Source organism: Urocitellus parryii, chromosome X, assembly GCF_045843805.1.
Source record: "Urocitellus parryii isolate mUroPar1 chromosome X, mUroPar1.hap1, whole genome shotgun sequence".
NCBI lineage: Eukaryota > Metazoa > Chordata > Mammalia > Rodentia > Sciuridae > Urocitellus > Urocitellus parryii.
This window is the reverse complement of record NC_135547.1, coordinates 42,284,447-42,300,069: the sequence shown is the minus strand read 5'-3', so window position 1 is coordinate 42,300,069 and position 15,623 is coordinate 42,284,447. Positions and strand designations below refer to the sequence as shown.

At 33.7% G+C, this 15,623-nt stretch overlaps 1 protein-coding gene across 2 annotated transcripts in view; it reads left to right on the top strand.

The window, feature by feature from the left end:
- Positions 1 to 4,767: 4,767 nt before the first annotated feature.
- Positions 4,768 to 15,623, top strand: part of Radx (RPA1 related single stranded DNA binding protein, X-linked) — a 59,909-nt gene continuing 49,053 nt past the window's right edge. For both annotated transcript variants that reach the window (XM_026402664.2, XM_026402663.2), the window contains exons 1-3: positions 4,768 to 5,410; positions 12,307 to 12,449; positions 14,791 to 14,983. In XM_026402664.2, coding sequence (XP_026258449.1) covers positions 4,768 to 5,410; positions 12,307 to 12,449; positions 14,791 to 14,983 — 979 coding nt within the window. The remainder of the gene's footprint in view (positions 5,411 to 12,306; positions 12,450 to 14,790; positions 14,984 to 15,623) is intronic.

Sequence of the window (15,623 nt, the reverse complement as noted above, 5' to 3'; positions counted from 1 at the left end):
CAAATTTGATGCACCTACAAGTGTACCTCCAATGTCCAAGGCTAAGGAATGATGCTAATTTGCCTGCCCTGGGATATGAATGAAAGGATAGTTAATGAATAATAGAATAGATCAAAATAAGTTTCTTTAAATTTAATATATATATGGTAAATAATGCAGGATTTATCAGACTTAAGGTCTTGAAAACCCTATTATGGACACAATACCTTTATTTTATTTATTTATTTTTAATGTGGTATTGAGGATTGAACCCAGTGCCTCACCCATGCTAGGCAAGAACTCTACTGCTGAGCTACAACCCCAACCCATTAAAAAGCCTTTTTATTAAGGCTTGGTAACCAAGAATCTTGACTTATAGTTCTGATGCTCTTCTATTTATCACTGTGTGATCTTGTTCATGTTAGTCCCCTTTTCTATACCTGAACTTTTTAATTTGTAATAAAAGGAAGTTGAATTTTAATAGCTACTTTTAAACATTTCTGGCCATAACCTAATCTAAGAAATACATTTTACAGCACAGCCCAGTATACTCATATACATGACAACAAATCTGAAACAAAAATTTTATGAAGCAATTCTGACAATTACTATGTGTGATGCACTTTGATATTTTCTGTGCTATTCTTTTTCATATTTTTAATTGCTGGTTGTGACCCAGTAAATCAATTTCATAACCTCATTAATGCTTCACAATCCACAGTTTGAAGAACACTGAACTAATGAGTATCTAATGACTTCCTATAGTTGTAGTATTCTGATTTTATGTCATGCCTTTAACTTCCTTTTAGAATAATAGCAACAATAGCTAGCATTTATTGAATTTTTAGTATGTTCCATTCATTATTTTAAGTACTTTACCCATATGAAGTAACTTAATTTTCAACAAATGTGACTACTTTTATTAGTACAATTTTAAAGATGAATAAATCGATGTGCACCAAATTTGGTATTCTACCAAAATACATTTTGTGAAATATTTAAAGTGTTTTGAATATCTTACTTAGAACATATCCATTTTATAGCCTTGTCTGTTTTTATAATTTAACCTCTGGAGGGCACTGTAACAAAACTTCCAGATGAGGTAGAAAAACTAACCTAAAGGTTACCCTAAAAGTCACTCTAAAAGTCTCTTCCCTTAATTACTGTTATTGTGTACTATAACTGATCCTAAAACAGGTGTAATAATACCACACCAGGGAGCATTCATACTCCTGTAAGTGTAAAAAATGCTCAAATAGACACCTAAATTCTTAGTGTGGCACACATTATCAGCAGATTGCCAGAGCAATACAAAAGACTCCAAAAGTGTACACTTAGTCATGTACATCTTTATTGTGAATTGTAGTGTAAAAACAGACATGGGTGCTATTTCTTCCCAATTTCAACTACCAAGCACTACAATCAAAATCCATCTTTCATGAATTAGCTGGAGGGACCATAATGTGATGATACAGTATTATTATGCATAAATTCCATAGAGTACATAGTTCAAAAGATGCTGATGAATCAGATTTTAAATACTTCGGTTATGTTCTTTTTAAAGGATAAATAATAGATAGTTGATATTTAATGACTCCTACAGTAAATCTAATAAAAATCCACAATTTCACTTAATCATTTAACAATTACTGTTGAGCATCTACTTTATGCTAGATACTGATTTTACCACTGGAGATTCAGTAGTGAAAGTCACAACGTGCCTACGTTGAGGGAACTTATTTTATGCTTTATAAATAAAAATATTTGTTTATTGCATTTGTGTGCTTATGGGAAGACACACTTGTATATTTCTTTTGGAAGAAAGGTAGTGATAATTGTGTTTTACATTTATTTAAAATAGTCAAATGCCTTTTATGCATAGTAACTGTGAAAGAACTATAGGAAATAAAAAAGGAACAAATCAGGTTTTGCTCTCAAAAAGCTTCTAATCTAGTTACTCCAATGCCACGTAACCAAGAATATTTTGTACCCCATGAAACATTTGGCAATGACTGGGGATATTCTTGATTGTCACAATGGAGTCTGGGGGAGTAGGTAATATAGTCATGTGCTGGGTAGAGTCAATGAATAATTCTTAACATCTTATAGTGCACAAGACAGTCTTACAACAACTAATTTCCTAGCCAAAAATGTAAAGAGTGCCCTAATCAGACAGAATACATAATTTGAAAGGGTTTTTTAAAATGTTTTTTCATTAGTGCAGTATAGTTTTACAATTCATAGGGTTCATTTTGACATAATCACACATGTGTGGAATATAATTTGTTCCACTTCAGTCCCTAGTATTTCCTCTTTTTCTCTCATCCTCTCTCCCTCATTCCCCTTTCTGTACTCTGCTGTTTTTCCTTCAATTTATTTATGGTTTTTAAAATTGGTGCTTTATAGACAAACATAATGTTGAAATTCACTATGGTATATTCATATATGTACATAGCATAATAGTCAATTTCATTCCACCACAGTTCCTCTTTTCTAGTCTCTCCCCTTCTATCCCTTTCTGTCGTTGACTGATCTCCCTTCTATTTTCATGGGATTCTCTCTCACACGCACTTATTTTCCTCATTTTTCTCTAGATTCTGCATATGAGGGAAAACATTCAGCCCTTACTTTCTGATTCTGGCTTATTTCACTTAGCATGATGTTCTCCAGTTTTATCCATTTACCAGCAAATGACAAAATTTCATTCTTCGTTATGGTTGATTAAATCTTCATTGTATATGACATGTTTTTTAACGGAAAGTTATTAGATGACAAATGTTAAATGAATGATATTTACAAAGCAATACTGAGAAGAGAAAGATCATTCTAAATTTAATTGGTTCAGAGAGGTGCTATGAAGGAAATGGAGCTCAAGTTGAAGTGTAATGTCAATCCTCTGCTCAATAAAGGAAAACATTCTGGGCCAGCTACCTATCTGACTTCATCTACCCCTCTTCCTTTCTCTCCTGCACTACAACCCACTTGCTTTTGCATATCCTTGAAAATATCCAACGTATTTTCTGTTTCTTATGGATTCTGCTCTTGCTGTTCTCTCTGATTCAAGTGTTTCCCCAGATATCCGCATAGGTCACCACCTCACTTTCTGCACGTCTCTTCTACTCAATATGTTATTAAAGAAACTTTCCCTAATCAAACTCTAAAATATTAACTCCTGTCCCTCCACTCCTTTTCCCCTTACTATGATTTTTTGTCTCCACAGCCAACTGTACACGGCTCAGAAAAATATATGTAGAATGAGTGAAATAATTAAATAATTAAATATTAAAAATCGCAGAGTTCTTCAGCCCAAGCAGTGAAAAGCTAGACTATGAAACCCTGACCATAGTTATCCCCAGTAGACAAGAACAGTACCTGTTTCATAGTAGGGACTTAATAAACAGTGTATAAAGAATAATAAAATAAAATAGCAAAATGAAATTAATATAAACAAAATTAGCTCATAAAACCTTTCAAATATTCTTAGGACAATTACTACATTATGTGTAATATTAGCACTTCTGGATACATCTAATAAATATCATGATTTTTTTAAAAAAATTAGTTGTAGATGGACCATAGCTTTATTTTGTTTGTTTATGTTTATGTGGTGCTGAGGATCAAACCCACTGCCTCACACTTGCAAGGCAAGCACTCTACCACTGAGCCCTTATATTTTTAATTCTGGCTATTCTAATAAGTTTTTTCACTTCAAAATATTCCTGATATATGCTCTGTACTAATGAAATGCAGGTATTGAAAGTCTGTAGCTTATCTGTATATTAGGCTAGTTATTATATTAAAAATAAGTGCATTTTAAGAGAGCACAATGTAGGCTGGAGTTGAGGCTCAGTGGTAGAGCACTTACCTAGCATGCATGAGGCACTAGGTTCGATCCTCAGCAGCACATAAAAATAAAATCAAGATATTGTGTTCACCTTTAAATAAATAAATAAATAGAAAGAAAGAAAGAAAGAAAGAAAGCACAATCTAAAAGTGATTCTATCAAGTCAATTCTACTATCTTCTGTTTTAATTTGCACTTAATCACTAATTCACCCACCCTGCTCTCAAGAAGCTACTACAGACAATTATGCTAATCATGAAAGCAGTAGCAATTAAGGTTTATTGAGGACTTTTTCTTTTCTTTCTGTGTGTGTGTGTGTGTGTGTGTGTGTGTGTGTGTGCGCGCGCGCGCGCGCGCTAGAGACTGTCCTGAAAGCATACATTATCCGGTTTCATTCATACTACAGGAGACCCATGTTATCGCATTCATGTATATTAATCAAGGATAAATTATTTTCTGTTCTTGGCCCAAGTTCCAAACCCCAAACCGCTGAGTTTTGATTACATGCACCCTACTTCCTTACACTTTCTTTTCCAATTGCCACTTGTACTCTCCTTTTGGTGGGAGCCAGGAGCTCTCTTTCCCCTCCCTCTGGCTAAGCTTGGAGAACCTTGATGACATCGCCTCCACCTCCTACTCCTCGGCCACTCCTCCCCCAGACCACAATCAGGCAGGCACCAGGTCGGAAGACCTGCTACGTAACCCGCTGGTGCTACTGCCTAGTAACAGTGCCTCAGAATTAGAAGCAAGTCGGGCGAGGGGTGGGGCGGGAAAGCTGGAGCGCGCGCAGGCGTAGCGTCTTTGCAGCCTCGCTACGGGGCGGAGACTTGCCAGTTAGCAGGGGCAGAGTAGCGATCGTCGCCAAAGCGCGCGGTTTCTTTTCTCCCAGCTTTGAACCCGGCAAACTAGCTTTTAGGAGTACAGAGAGTTCGAGGTTATATCACAATGTCTGGTGAGTCAGGTCAGCCTCAGGCTGGCCCCTCACACGCTGGGCTAGATTGGCCAAACCTTCAAAGAGATCGGGCTGGGGTCCCAGGAGGAGTGATCAGAAGGGCTGGTGCCCAGGGGCCCAGGTCCTGGATCCAAAAGGTTCTTGAGCAAATAACTGGCTCACCTCGTCAGTGGGTCACCCCCTCCGAGGTGGTGCCTGTCACTGTCCTGGCTGTCCAAAGGTACCTGTTAGAGGATGAGCCACGAGACACGGTGCCCAAGCCTCCCCTTTACTGCTATGATGTGACGATCTCAGACGGAGTGTACCAGGAGAAGTGCTACTTGGACCCCAGCTTGAACTCTCTTGTATATCAGAATATTCTTAAAGTTGGCATAGAAATGAAAATTTCCAGAGTCTCGTGTCTTTACAATGAGAAAAGGGTAGGCCAGGGAATCCTGTGCATAGATAATGTCCACTGTGGGGAGACCCTAGACGCAATTTCTTTAGAAACTCCCTTCAGAAATAGAGCACATGAGGAGAAACCCGAGAGACCCTTAAGGGGAGGGAAGAGTCATTACCTGGCGCTGTGGAATAATGAAGATCCTTATGGAGATATCTGGTTAACGGACAAGCAACCTGAGGAATACAATTTTAACAGTAAGTAATTGGAGGGAACGGCAAAGGGTTTCCGAAAGTTGCTTTGTTTTTTCCAGGAGCTTGCGCTAAAGGCAAAGAAATGAAGGTGCTTTTGTATTGTTGATTACAAGTGAAGGGTAGGAGCAAACAAGTTTTCTTGAAAGAGTGACAGAAGCTTTCTTAATGAAATTTGTGCAGCCCCTCTCTCGGTTTGATTGCAGAGTGGCCATTCTGAAGTGCCTTAACACATCTTAAATTCAGTGTAGCAAAGATACTAATGTGGAACTCAGTATTCCTCTTGCATTAGTTATATATTTGGCTATGGTGAATGAAGCTTAGTTGCATCGCATTTCATTTGTGGAAATAGTATGGTGTATTGGTTGAAGAGCATGTAGATTTGAATTTTGCATGGGAGTTGTAAATATTTGCATGTTTGCAGGTTTTGACCTTCATTCATAAAGGATGTCCCATGATTTATTTCTTAATAGTTTACATTAATCAAAATGCCACTTTTATATCCTTGTAACAGTTATTTAAATATCACTTTTGAGGGCATGCTTTTGTGGAAAGGCTCAGAATTCTCCTTTTCATGTTTCTTATTACTTATTATGAACATTACTGACCTATGAAGTTCAATTTTTCAGTATCAGAAGTGGGAAGTTACCCAGAAAATGCCACCTCCTCATCAGTAACTGCTCTAAAATGCTTTTATTATTCCTATAAGATGGAATTAATGGGAATGATAATACTGTGGGCATGAAAATATATGGGACAAGAATAAAATACAAAATTTAAATAAAAAGTACTAGGAGGAGAAATATAATTTTCTACACTTAATGATTTTCAGTATTTTTTTATGTTTTAATCAAACTGCTGAACCACAGGTCATCTTACTGTGATTTGTAACAGTAACAAATGAGAGCGAAAGGATAACTAATTGAAAAATACGCAGTTATAGTCATATCCAGTTATAAAGCAAAAAGAAAATGGTATAGAAATTTGTAGTCAAGGATGATTTAAATAAGTAAATTTTTAAAAATTATTTCTGGAGTGAAATAATGGACTGACTTTTTAATTTTTAATTTATTTATTTATTCTAAATTTTTAGCACACATATAGAGCACAATATTTCATGTCTCTGGTTGTACACAAAGTAGAGTCACACCATTCGTGTCTTCATACATGTACTTAGGGTAATGATGTAAATAATAGACTGGTTTTATCTTAAGCATAGAATAAAAGAGTAGTGCATTACTATTCTAAACGTTGATAATTTTTATTTTTAGAATTGAATATGTAAAATGAAACATTGGTGTCCTATAAGAGTTAAAAAGAGTTAAAATGTATATATTTCTAGCTTTTAAAATAGTTAAAAATTTGTATATTTGGTTTTTGTTGTTATTATTAAAGTAATATCTATTCATTTATCAAAAACATGTTTTATTACAAAATGCAATGTCCTTATGCTAAAAAAAAACTATACATTTAAAAGTATGTTGTGCTAAGAGTGCAAGATCCAAGTATAGTAAAATGGTGGGGTGGTAAAATCTAGGAAGTGAGTTTATTGTTGTTCTTTGAAAAATCCTTTCAGGTTTGCTATGTTTGAAATTGTTAATCATAAAATTCTGGAGTGCAATGAAAGACCTCTTTAACCTTCCCTTATACCTTCAACTTCTCTCTCAAAATTCCAAACTGTCTATGGTTCTGTGTGCACCTTTGAAGAATAATGAATTATATGGCATTGCATGATTTGCTATTTCCACTTAATTTATCTTAGATATCTTTCATGTATATTTGTATATATAATATTCCATAGAATGGATATGCGGTAATTTCTATAATCATGCCCATGTTAATGGTAATTTGTAACTTTGGCAGTGTTTAGTTTTTCCATATTAGATACAGTGTTGAACATTGTTAGCTATATGCATATTGATTGTATTCAAGCATTTATATTAAATAGATGGATTCCTACAAGTGGAATTCTGGGGTAAAAAATATTCGAATCAATTTAGTGGAAATTGACAAATCATCTGAAAATTTTGTACTAATTTATATTCACTAACATGTATGAGTGCTCATTTTCATATGTCTTGCTATTTTAAAATGATATCTTTTGACTTTTTTATTTATTAGTAAAATTTCTTTGCTAATGGTTATTAATTTTTGTCTACTATATACTCCAAGTTATTTTCTCACACTCTGTCCATTTTTCTCTAAACTTTGTTTATTGTATATTTTTGTGCCTTTGAAACCTCTTATTAAGGTATAACTTTACATGGTAAAATGAAAAAGTCTTAAAAATAAGTTTGATAAATTTCTACTTATATATACACCTGTGTCATTACACTCCCATCAAGACAAAGAATATTGCAAGCACCCCAAAAGATTCTCTCATGCCTTCTCCTAGTCAGTACCGTGACTGAAAGGTAACTCCTATTGTGACCTCAAAGACAGCTTTTTAAAATGGAGGTTAGATCATGCCAATTGCCTGCTTAAATCTCTGCAGTGGCCCATTGCATTTACACAGCAATTCAAACTACCCACTAGGAGCCACAAGGTCCTACAGAAGTGGTTGGCAAATTTTCTGTAAAACGTCAGATGATAAATCTTTTTACCTTTGCAAGACATATGGTCATTTTCAAAACTATTCAGTTTTGCTATCATAAGTTAAAGCAGACCTAGACAATGTGTAAATTAATGGGTCTGTGTTCCAATAGAAGTTCATTTACAAAAATAGGCAGCAGCATGATTTGCCTATGGAACCTGTGTTTGTTGATCCTGCCATACAGAATCCCTTTACTCACCTCTCTAACCTCATCTCTAACCCCTTCTTTTCTTCATTTTGTTCTAGCAATACCAGCCTTTTGATCCCCAAACTTCCAGCCTTTTGCCTGCCTCAGGTACTTTGCACCTGCTTTTTCCCCTTTCAGAATAGCTTTTTCCCATTCCCAGGTTTCAACTCAAATATATAAAACATTCTAGAAAGGTATATCTAAGTAAGTTTTCCCTACCTGTTTATTTTTATTATAGCACCCTGCAAATGCCTTTCATTGAGTCATAACACTCTGAAAATATTTTCTTTTTTTTTTCTCTTCTGAACTGTTCATAAGATTTGTAACTTTTTTCACCATTGTGAGACATAACCCTTATACTTAGAACAATGTTTGGCACACAGTAGGCATTAAGTAAGTGCTTTTTGAATAACGAAATGAATGAAATAAATTGCATTGATGGATTTGCTGATGTTGAGTCACTTTCAAATCCCTACTAGGTTGTGGGTTTTTTTTGACTTTTGCAGGATAATTTTTTTCTTCTAGTACTTTTTTCCTAATCATGAATACTCAACTATTCAAACTTACATGTCCATGTGTGTCTTCATAATTTATGTTACTTTTCAATAGGGTGGTTGGGGATAACATCACTGGGAAAGTGACCTTTAAGTAAACTTGAAGAGGGATGGGAGGAAGACACTTGGATATCTAAGAGGAAGATAGTCCAGATCCAGAGAACAGCAAGTACAAACAAGAAAAGAAGTTTAGGACTCTAATTAGTCCTGGCACATTTGTCCCTTGGCAAGCTGCTACAGTAGATTAGAACGTGATTTAAGATTTTTACCATCACAAATTATTTTGATTAATAATTTTTTCTCTTTTGTACTACTTCTATTGAAAATTTTCAGCATTATTCTAAGTTTATAAATGAATAGGTATAATTAGTATATTTTACTGGGCACTGAAGCAATTTGTGGCTCAGGGACAGAGCTATTCCTTAAAATGTGTTAAAAATCCATGTGAACTTGCTGCCATTTTGAGGCCACTATTTCCTTTTCCACATTTTTCATTTACTTCCATGATTAATGACCTGTTCTGGTTTTCTTCTTTTTACAACAATACCGGTAATTTGTATTTTCTTAGAAGATTACCTATTTCACTTATACTTACAAATTTATTTATATAGAATCATACATAATACTCTTTTAACATTTTTTTCATTGTGTGTAAGTTTTAGCACATTCTGAATATTATATTTTGTATTGTTTTTCATGATTGGAATTGCCAGAAATTTACCTTTTCATTAGTTTTTCCAGATGATTTGATTTATTAGTACAACTGTTTTCTTTTTGTTTATTGTGGCATAGTGTTTTCTAATTCATTATTTTCAGGTTTTATCTTTATTCCTTTCTGCATCCCTTAAATTTATTCTTCTGCAATAATTTTTTTTTCTGCAATAATTTTTAAAGTATCACTACTGGTGTACTCAATACATTTTAAGGGATTTTTGAGGTCAAACTATTTTAATAATAATACTAAGGCTTTACTTACCTTTTTCCACTCTTATTCTCTCACAACTGCACCATGGAGTTTTCTAGAGGCTGCCTGACATGTGACATTGAAGCAGACTGAATGCCAAAGGAGACATGAGAACCTAGATATTTTTTAATAAGCTAGATACTAATGATACTTGCAGAATTGGAAAACAATACTACTCTTCTCACTATACTTATTTTGGAAAATATGGTCATTTTTTAAATTATAATTATATCTTATTTTTAAGTTGATGATTTTTAAAATTTCTTTTTAATTTTTATTTATAACACAATAAATATTGATAGATACAACCCACATAAACAAAATCAATCTCTTGGAGATATTAAATACTTTGTAAGAATGTAAAGTGGTCCCAGGACCAAAAAGTTTTAGAATCACTCTTCCATTGCTTATTTTCTAACTTATTGTATACCTTTTATTTTTATTCTTTCTTTTTTGATAATGTACACACTTATTGCTGTGAATTTGCAGGTATTCCTCATTCTCTGTAAATAGATTGTAGTTCCTTTTTGAATTTGAGAAGCATGTATATTCTGTTAAATTTGTGAGTTAAAAACCCAGACTTGGAAAAATGTTAATTGAGCTGATTGATGTTTGATTGCAGCTAACTGTCTGGACCTAATTATGGCAGAACAGTTTTTTCTTAAAACTCTGTTTTTTTTTTTGCAAAACCATGTAGCTCTTGAATTTATTTCAGTCGATAAAGTAGTCATATCTGCCTTCATTGATCAAGAGTGTTATGTGTATGTTCTAGATAATTCAAAACTGATCCATGATTTGTCTGACCATGTTAAAAAAAAGAAATCACTTAGCTATACTAGATCAAATATTCAGATCTATGATTCTGGACTACTAATGTTTTGGGAAAATCTAGTGAGAAAGTTACACAAGGTATCCTAGTAATATTGGAAAAATCTCTGTGTTTTATGGTATAAGCATAATTATAGCATACCATTAAAACTCTAAGTAAAAATAAATTACAAGTATGATTTTTATGCCAAAACGTTGACTAGGTAATATATTATGTGAAAAAAGATGGAAAAGGAGGATGCCTTAACAAACAGAAAATATTTGAACTCTTGCAAATTCAGACTTTAAAAGTCAGGACTATGGTCTGTGAGAGTAAAATTGGGAGAAAACTGCAGATGGAACCCTTCTTAACCCAAGGGAGGATAAATCAAAAGTATGAGTTAATCCTTTAAGATGATGAATAGCTTTTAAGTAGTTTTTATCCTTAAGCAGGCTTGGAGATTAAAATGTTTCAAATTATATGGCATATGAAAGATAATAAGCTCTCTCTGGGACAGGGTAAAGTAAAGAGGTTACTTTTCAATAGGGTGGTTGGGGATAACATCACTGGGAAAGTGACCTTTAAGTAAACTTGAAGAGGGATGGGAGGAAGACACTTGGATATCTAAGAGGAAGATAGTCCAGATCCAGAGAACAGCAAGTACAAAGGCACTGATACACAACCATATCTGACGTGTTTGGGGAAGATGATACCTCTTTATATGAAACTGAGGTGAGAACACTACAGAAATATATCATTAAAAAAACCCTATATGTTTTTTTCTTCTTTTTTATTGTTGGTTGTTCAAAACATTACATAGTTCTTGACATATCATATTTCACATTTTGATTCAAGTGGGTTATGTACTCCCATTTTTACCCCGTATACAGATTGCAGAATCACATCGGTTACACATCCACGTTTTTACATACTGCCATACTAGTGTATGTTGTATTCTGCTGCCTTTCCTATCCTCTACTATCTTCCCTCCCCTCCCATCTTCTCTCTCTACCCCATCTACTGTATTTCATTTCTCTCTCCTGTTTTTTCCCCTTTCCCCTCACTTCCTCTTGTATGTAATTTTGTATAACCCTGAGGGTCTCCTTCCATTTCCATGCAATTTCCCCTCTCTCTCCCTTTCCCTCCCACCTCTCATCCCTGTTTAATGTTAATCTTTTCCTCATGCTCTTCCTCCCTGTTCTGTTCTTAGTTGCCCTCCTTATATCAAAGAAGACATTTGGCATTTGTTTTTTAGGGATTGGCTAGCTTCACTTGGCATAATCTGCTCTAGTGCCATCCATTTCCCTGCAAATGCCATGAAAAAAAACCTATGTGTTAAACAAGTGCCTCATAATGGGAAAATAATTAAGAGGTAAGGTAAGATCTAAATTTTCCAGGCAGTATTCAAATGATTTGGTAAGGTGGAGGGCAATCTAGATGAAATACTGCATTAGTTTATATAGGTATTCACCTATATTCTTGACATATAATATATATATATATATATATATATATATATATATATATATATATATACACACACACACACACACACACACACACATATATAATATATATGGCATATATATAAAGCATATATATGTATGTACATATATATGCTTTTATTAGGAATGAGGCATAGTTCATGTAGAAGTATATATAAGTATATAGACTGTCTTAGTTGGCAAGAAATTACATTTGGTGTGATTTACTACTATCTTTAAATATTAAAATAGATCTTGAAAGTTACCATGACATATTAAGTAGAAAAAAATTTTCTCTTTTTTATATTCTAGATACCAGAATCATTTCCCTTTCTCATCTTGAAATGACCTGGGCTAACAGAAGGAATTTTCCTGCCTTGCTTGTGAGGATCTTGCATAAATCAAAACTACGATACTATGGAAAACCTGATAAAAAGATGATCGAACCTTACCAGGTACAAGTAATGACAAGATAATATATATGAATCTACATTTATAGATTATAACTTATATAGCTGACTCTAGTAAGATAAAATACTATTTTAAATAATATTCCAAAGTTTCAATTATATATATATATATATATATATATATATATATATATATATATATGCATTGCAGAGTATTTTTCTTTGTAATTTATAGTAAGACAGAAATTCTTGGGGGCTGGGGATATAGCTCAGTAGTACAGCACTTGCCTAACATTTGTGGGGCATGAGTTCAATCCCCAGCGTTATAAAAAATAAAAAAGAAAATAAATTCTTTCTATATTGGTGCTCTTTAGTTCCTTCATACATACAGCTGAGCTCCTTCACATCTTTTTCTTTGTCTCAAAATTTTTCTTCTCTACTGTGTTTTTCATACCACCATATAAACATACCGTAGTATCACGTTTAAAAAATATAAAGAGAAAAAAATCTCCCTTGATCTTATGGCTTCTCTATACCCTCTTTTTTCTTCAAGCAAGGTTCTTAAAGTAGTAGTCTACACTGGGTGTTTTCACTTGCTGGCCTCCCCTTTACTTCTCAACACAATTACATTAGCTAAATCCCAAAAAAACAAAGGTCACATGTTCTTTTTGATGATATGTGGATGCTAACACACAACAAGGGGAGGGAGAGAGGGGAAGAATAGAAGTTCAGTGGATTAGACAAAGGAGAATGAAGGGAAGGGAGGGGGATAGGAATAGAACAACAGTGGAATGAATCGGACATAACTTTCCTATGTACATACATGAATACACCACAGTGAATCTCAATATTGTGTACATCCACAAGACTGGAATCTTAATTAGAATAGGATGTACTCCATGTTTGTATAAATATGTCAGAATTAGCTCTACTGTCAAGTGTAAATAAAAAAAGAACAAATAAAAAATAATAAAGTTACTGTAACTAAAAGTGGTAGCTAGGTAATAGCCTTTCCCTGACAGCTCAATGCATGGGTTACGGTAAAACAATTATATGGTGCCATACAAATCCAGTTTGTCCAAGTATTTAAAATTTCTATTTTGTGATTTAAGATTTTCAATATATTGTTGAATATGTGAGTGGATGGGGTGATATGCCCTGAAGAAGCCAAGGTAATTCTATCAGTAAAGCAATGCTATGTTTAAATAAGAAGAATCTAAACACCCATAAAGTCCCCATTTAGAAAAACATGGGTTGTTGGCAGTTCTGGTGTGTCTCACTGATATCATGTTACTTCTGTATACAGAGATGGTAAGAGTTCTGTGATTCTTTTGTTCCTAATAATTTCACCATGTATTTCTCAAGAGTCCTTGTTTTGCTTGATTGTATTTCTTTTGAATACAATATGGTAACGTATTGTTACCATTGTTATTCCATTAGGATTATGTTAAATGTTTTTGTTTCTTTCTTTTTTTAACCATTTCTTTGCCTCCGTCTGTTGAACATATGTTGCTGTGCTGCTGTCTGGGGCTCTGTTGTACCCAATTTATTCACTCATTGAACTGCTATGGAACCTGAATTGTTTCAAGTTTGTCTTTTCATGGTGTTGACAGTATCATTTTTATTTGTCTCTAAATATAAATGTTTTATAAATATTTTACATATGGTGGGGTAAGTGGATTATATGTAATACGTGAATTCAAATTTATTAGTAAATGTCAATGAAATGTAAAAACAAAACAAAAGAAAACAAATACTTTTTACTATAACAGATTTCTCTATTTTAACTATACTGCCTTTTTCTGCTCCAATAAGTTTTCACATAGTAACTCACAAATAATTCCCATGTAATTTATAGTAAAGCCTCAAATACCAGTCTAAATAAATTAATATAATCAGAACATTGTGTCCAATTAGTGACATGTCTGAAGTTCTATAATATAAATATCAAGGCCCTTTCACAGTTTAAATAATCAAGAATTGTATCAAGATCTTCATTTTAAATTTCCAAGTTTGGGTGGTCTGATTCATTTGCAAAGATATTAGGTGGTTACTACGTTTAAGGCACTGTGTTAAAAATTATGAGAGAACCAAATATAAATAAGATTTAGACTATGCTTCATAGTTCACAATCAAAGAGTGAGTTAATAGCACATCTGTGACTTCCAAGCCTCTTATAGTAATCTCTCCTGTAGATTACCATTATTAGCAGAGTTGGCAACAGAATCATTAATAATAAAGAATTAAAATCTTAATATTATTTTCCATAGGTCTAAGTTTTCACAGACAATATGCTATATATCATCCATATGAATAACAATAAATAAATTATTTATTTATATATATATATATATATACATATGCTTTTGCTTTTTTTTTTTCCTAGACCTTTTTGGAAGTTGCTGACAGTTCAGGCACGGTGTCAGTGATTATGTGGAATGCCCTATGTCCTGAGTGGTATAAAAGTTTGCGTGTTGGTTTAGTTCTTCTACTTCAAGATTATTCTGTTAAAAAGAGCTATCCATTCAGAATGCAGCCTCTCCCTGTGGATCCACAGATCAAACTAATTTCTACAATGGGTTAAGTATTCAATCAGTTTATTGTATTATGGTTATTTTGCTTATAAAAAATTTGCAAAGTATCATATCAGGCAAAGGACCATAAAAACACTGAAGTTGTTAGAATCTAACAAATTTTCAAATTCCTTTATCTATTTGGTTTTTTGTTGTGTTTTCTTTTGGGGGGCAGTACCGGGAATTGAACTCAGGGGCACTCAAACACTGAGCCATATCCCCAGCCCTATTTTGTATTTTATTTAGAGACAGTGTCTCACTGAGTTGTTTAGCACCTCACTCTTGCTGAGACTGGCTTTGAATTTGTGATCCTCCTGCCTCAGCCTCCCAAGTTGCTGGGATTACAGGCGTGCACCACTGTGCCCTTCTCCTTTAGTCTATTAAATTTTGTTTTTGTTATATAATATTAAGTTAATAACTTGAATATATTTAAAAGTTACTACTAGGTGTTATCTTCAAAGGGCTATTGTTAAGTTTTTATTTTGTGATTATTTCAAGTTCAAAGAATAGTATAAAGAACTTATATTCCCTTAACCCACATTAAACAATTGTTAATATTAAGCAATTGTTTACCTTTGCTTTAACATTCTCTCTTTACATTATATATTTCCCTATGAACTATTTGAAAGCCTATCACTAGTATTTC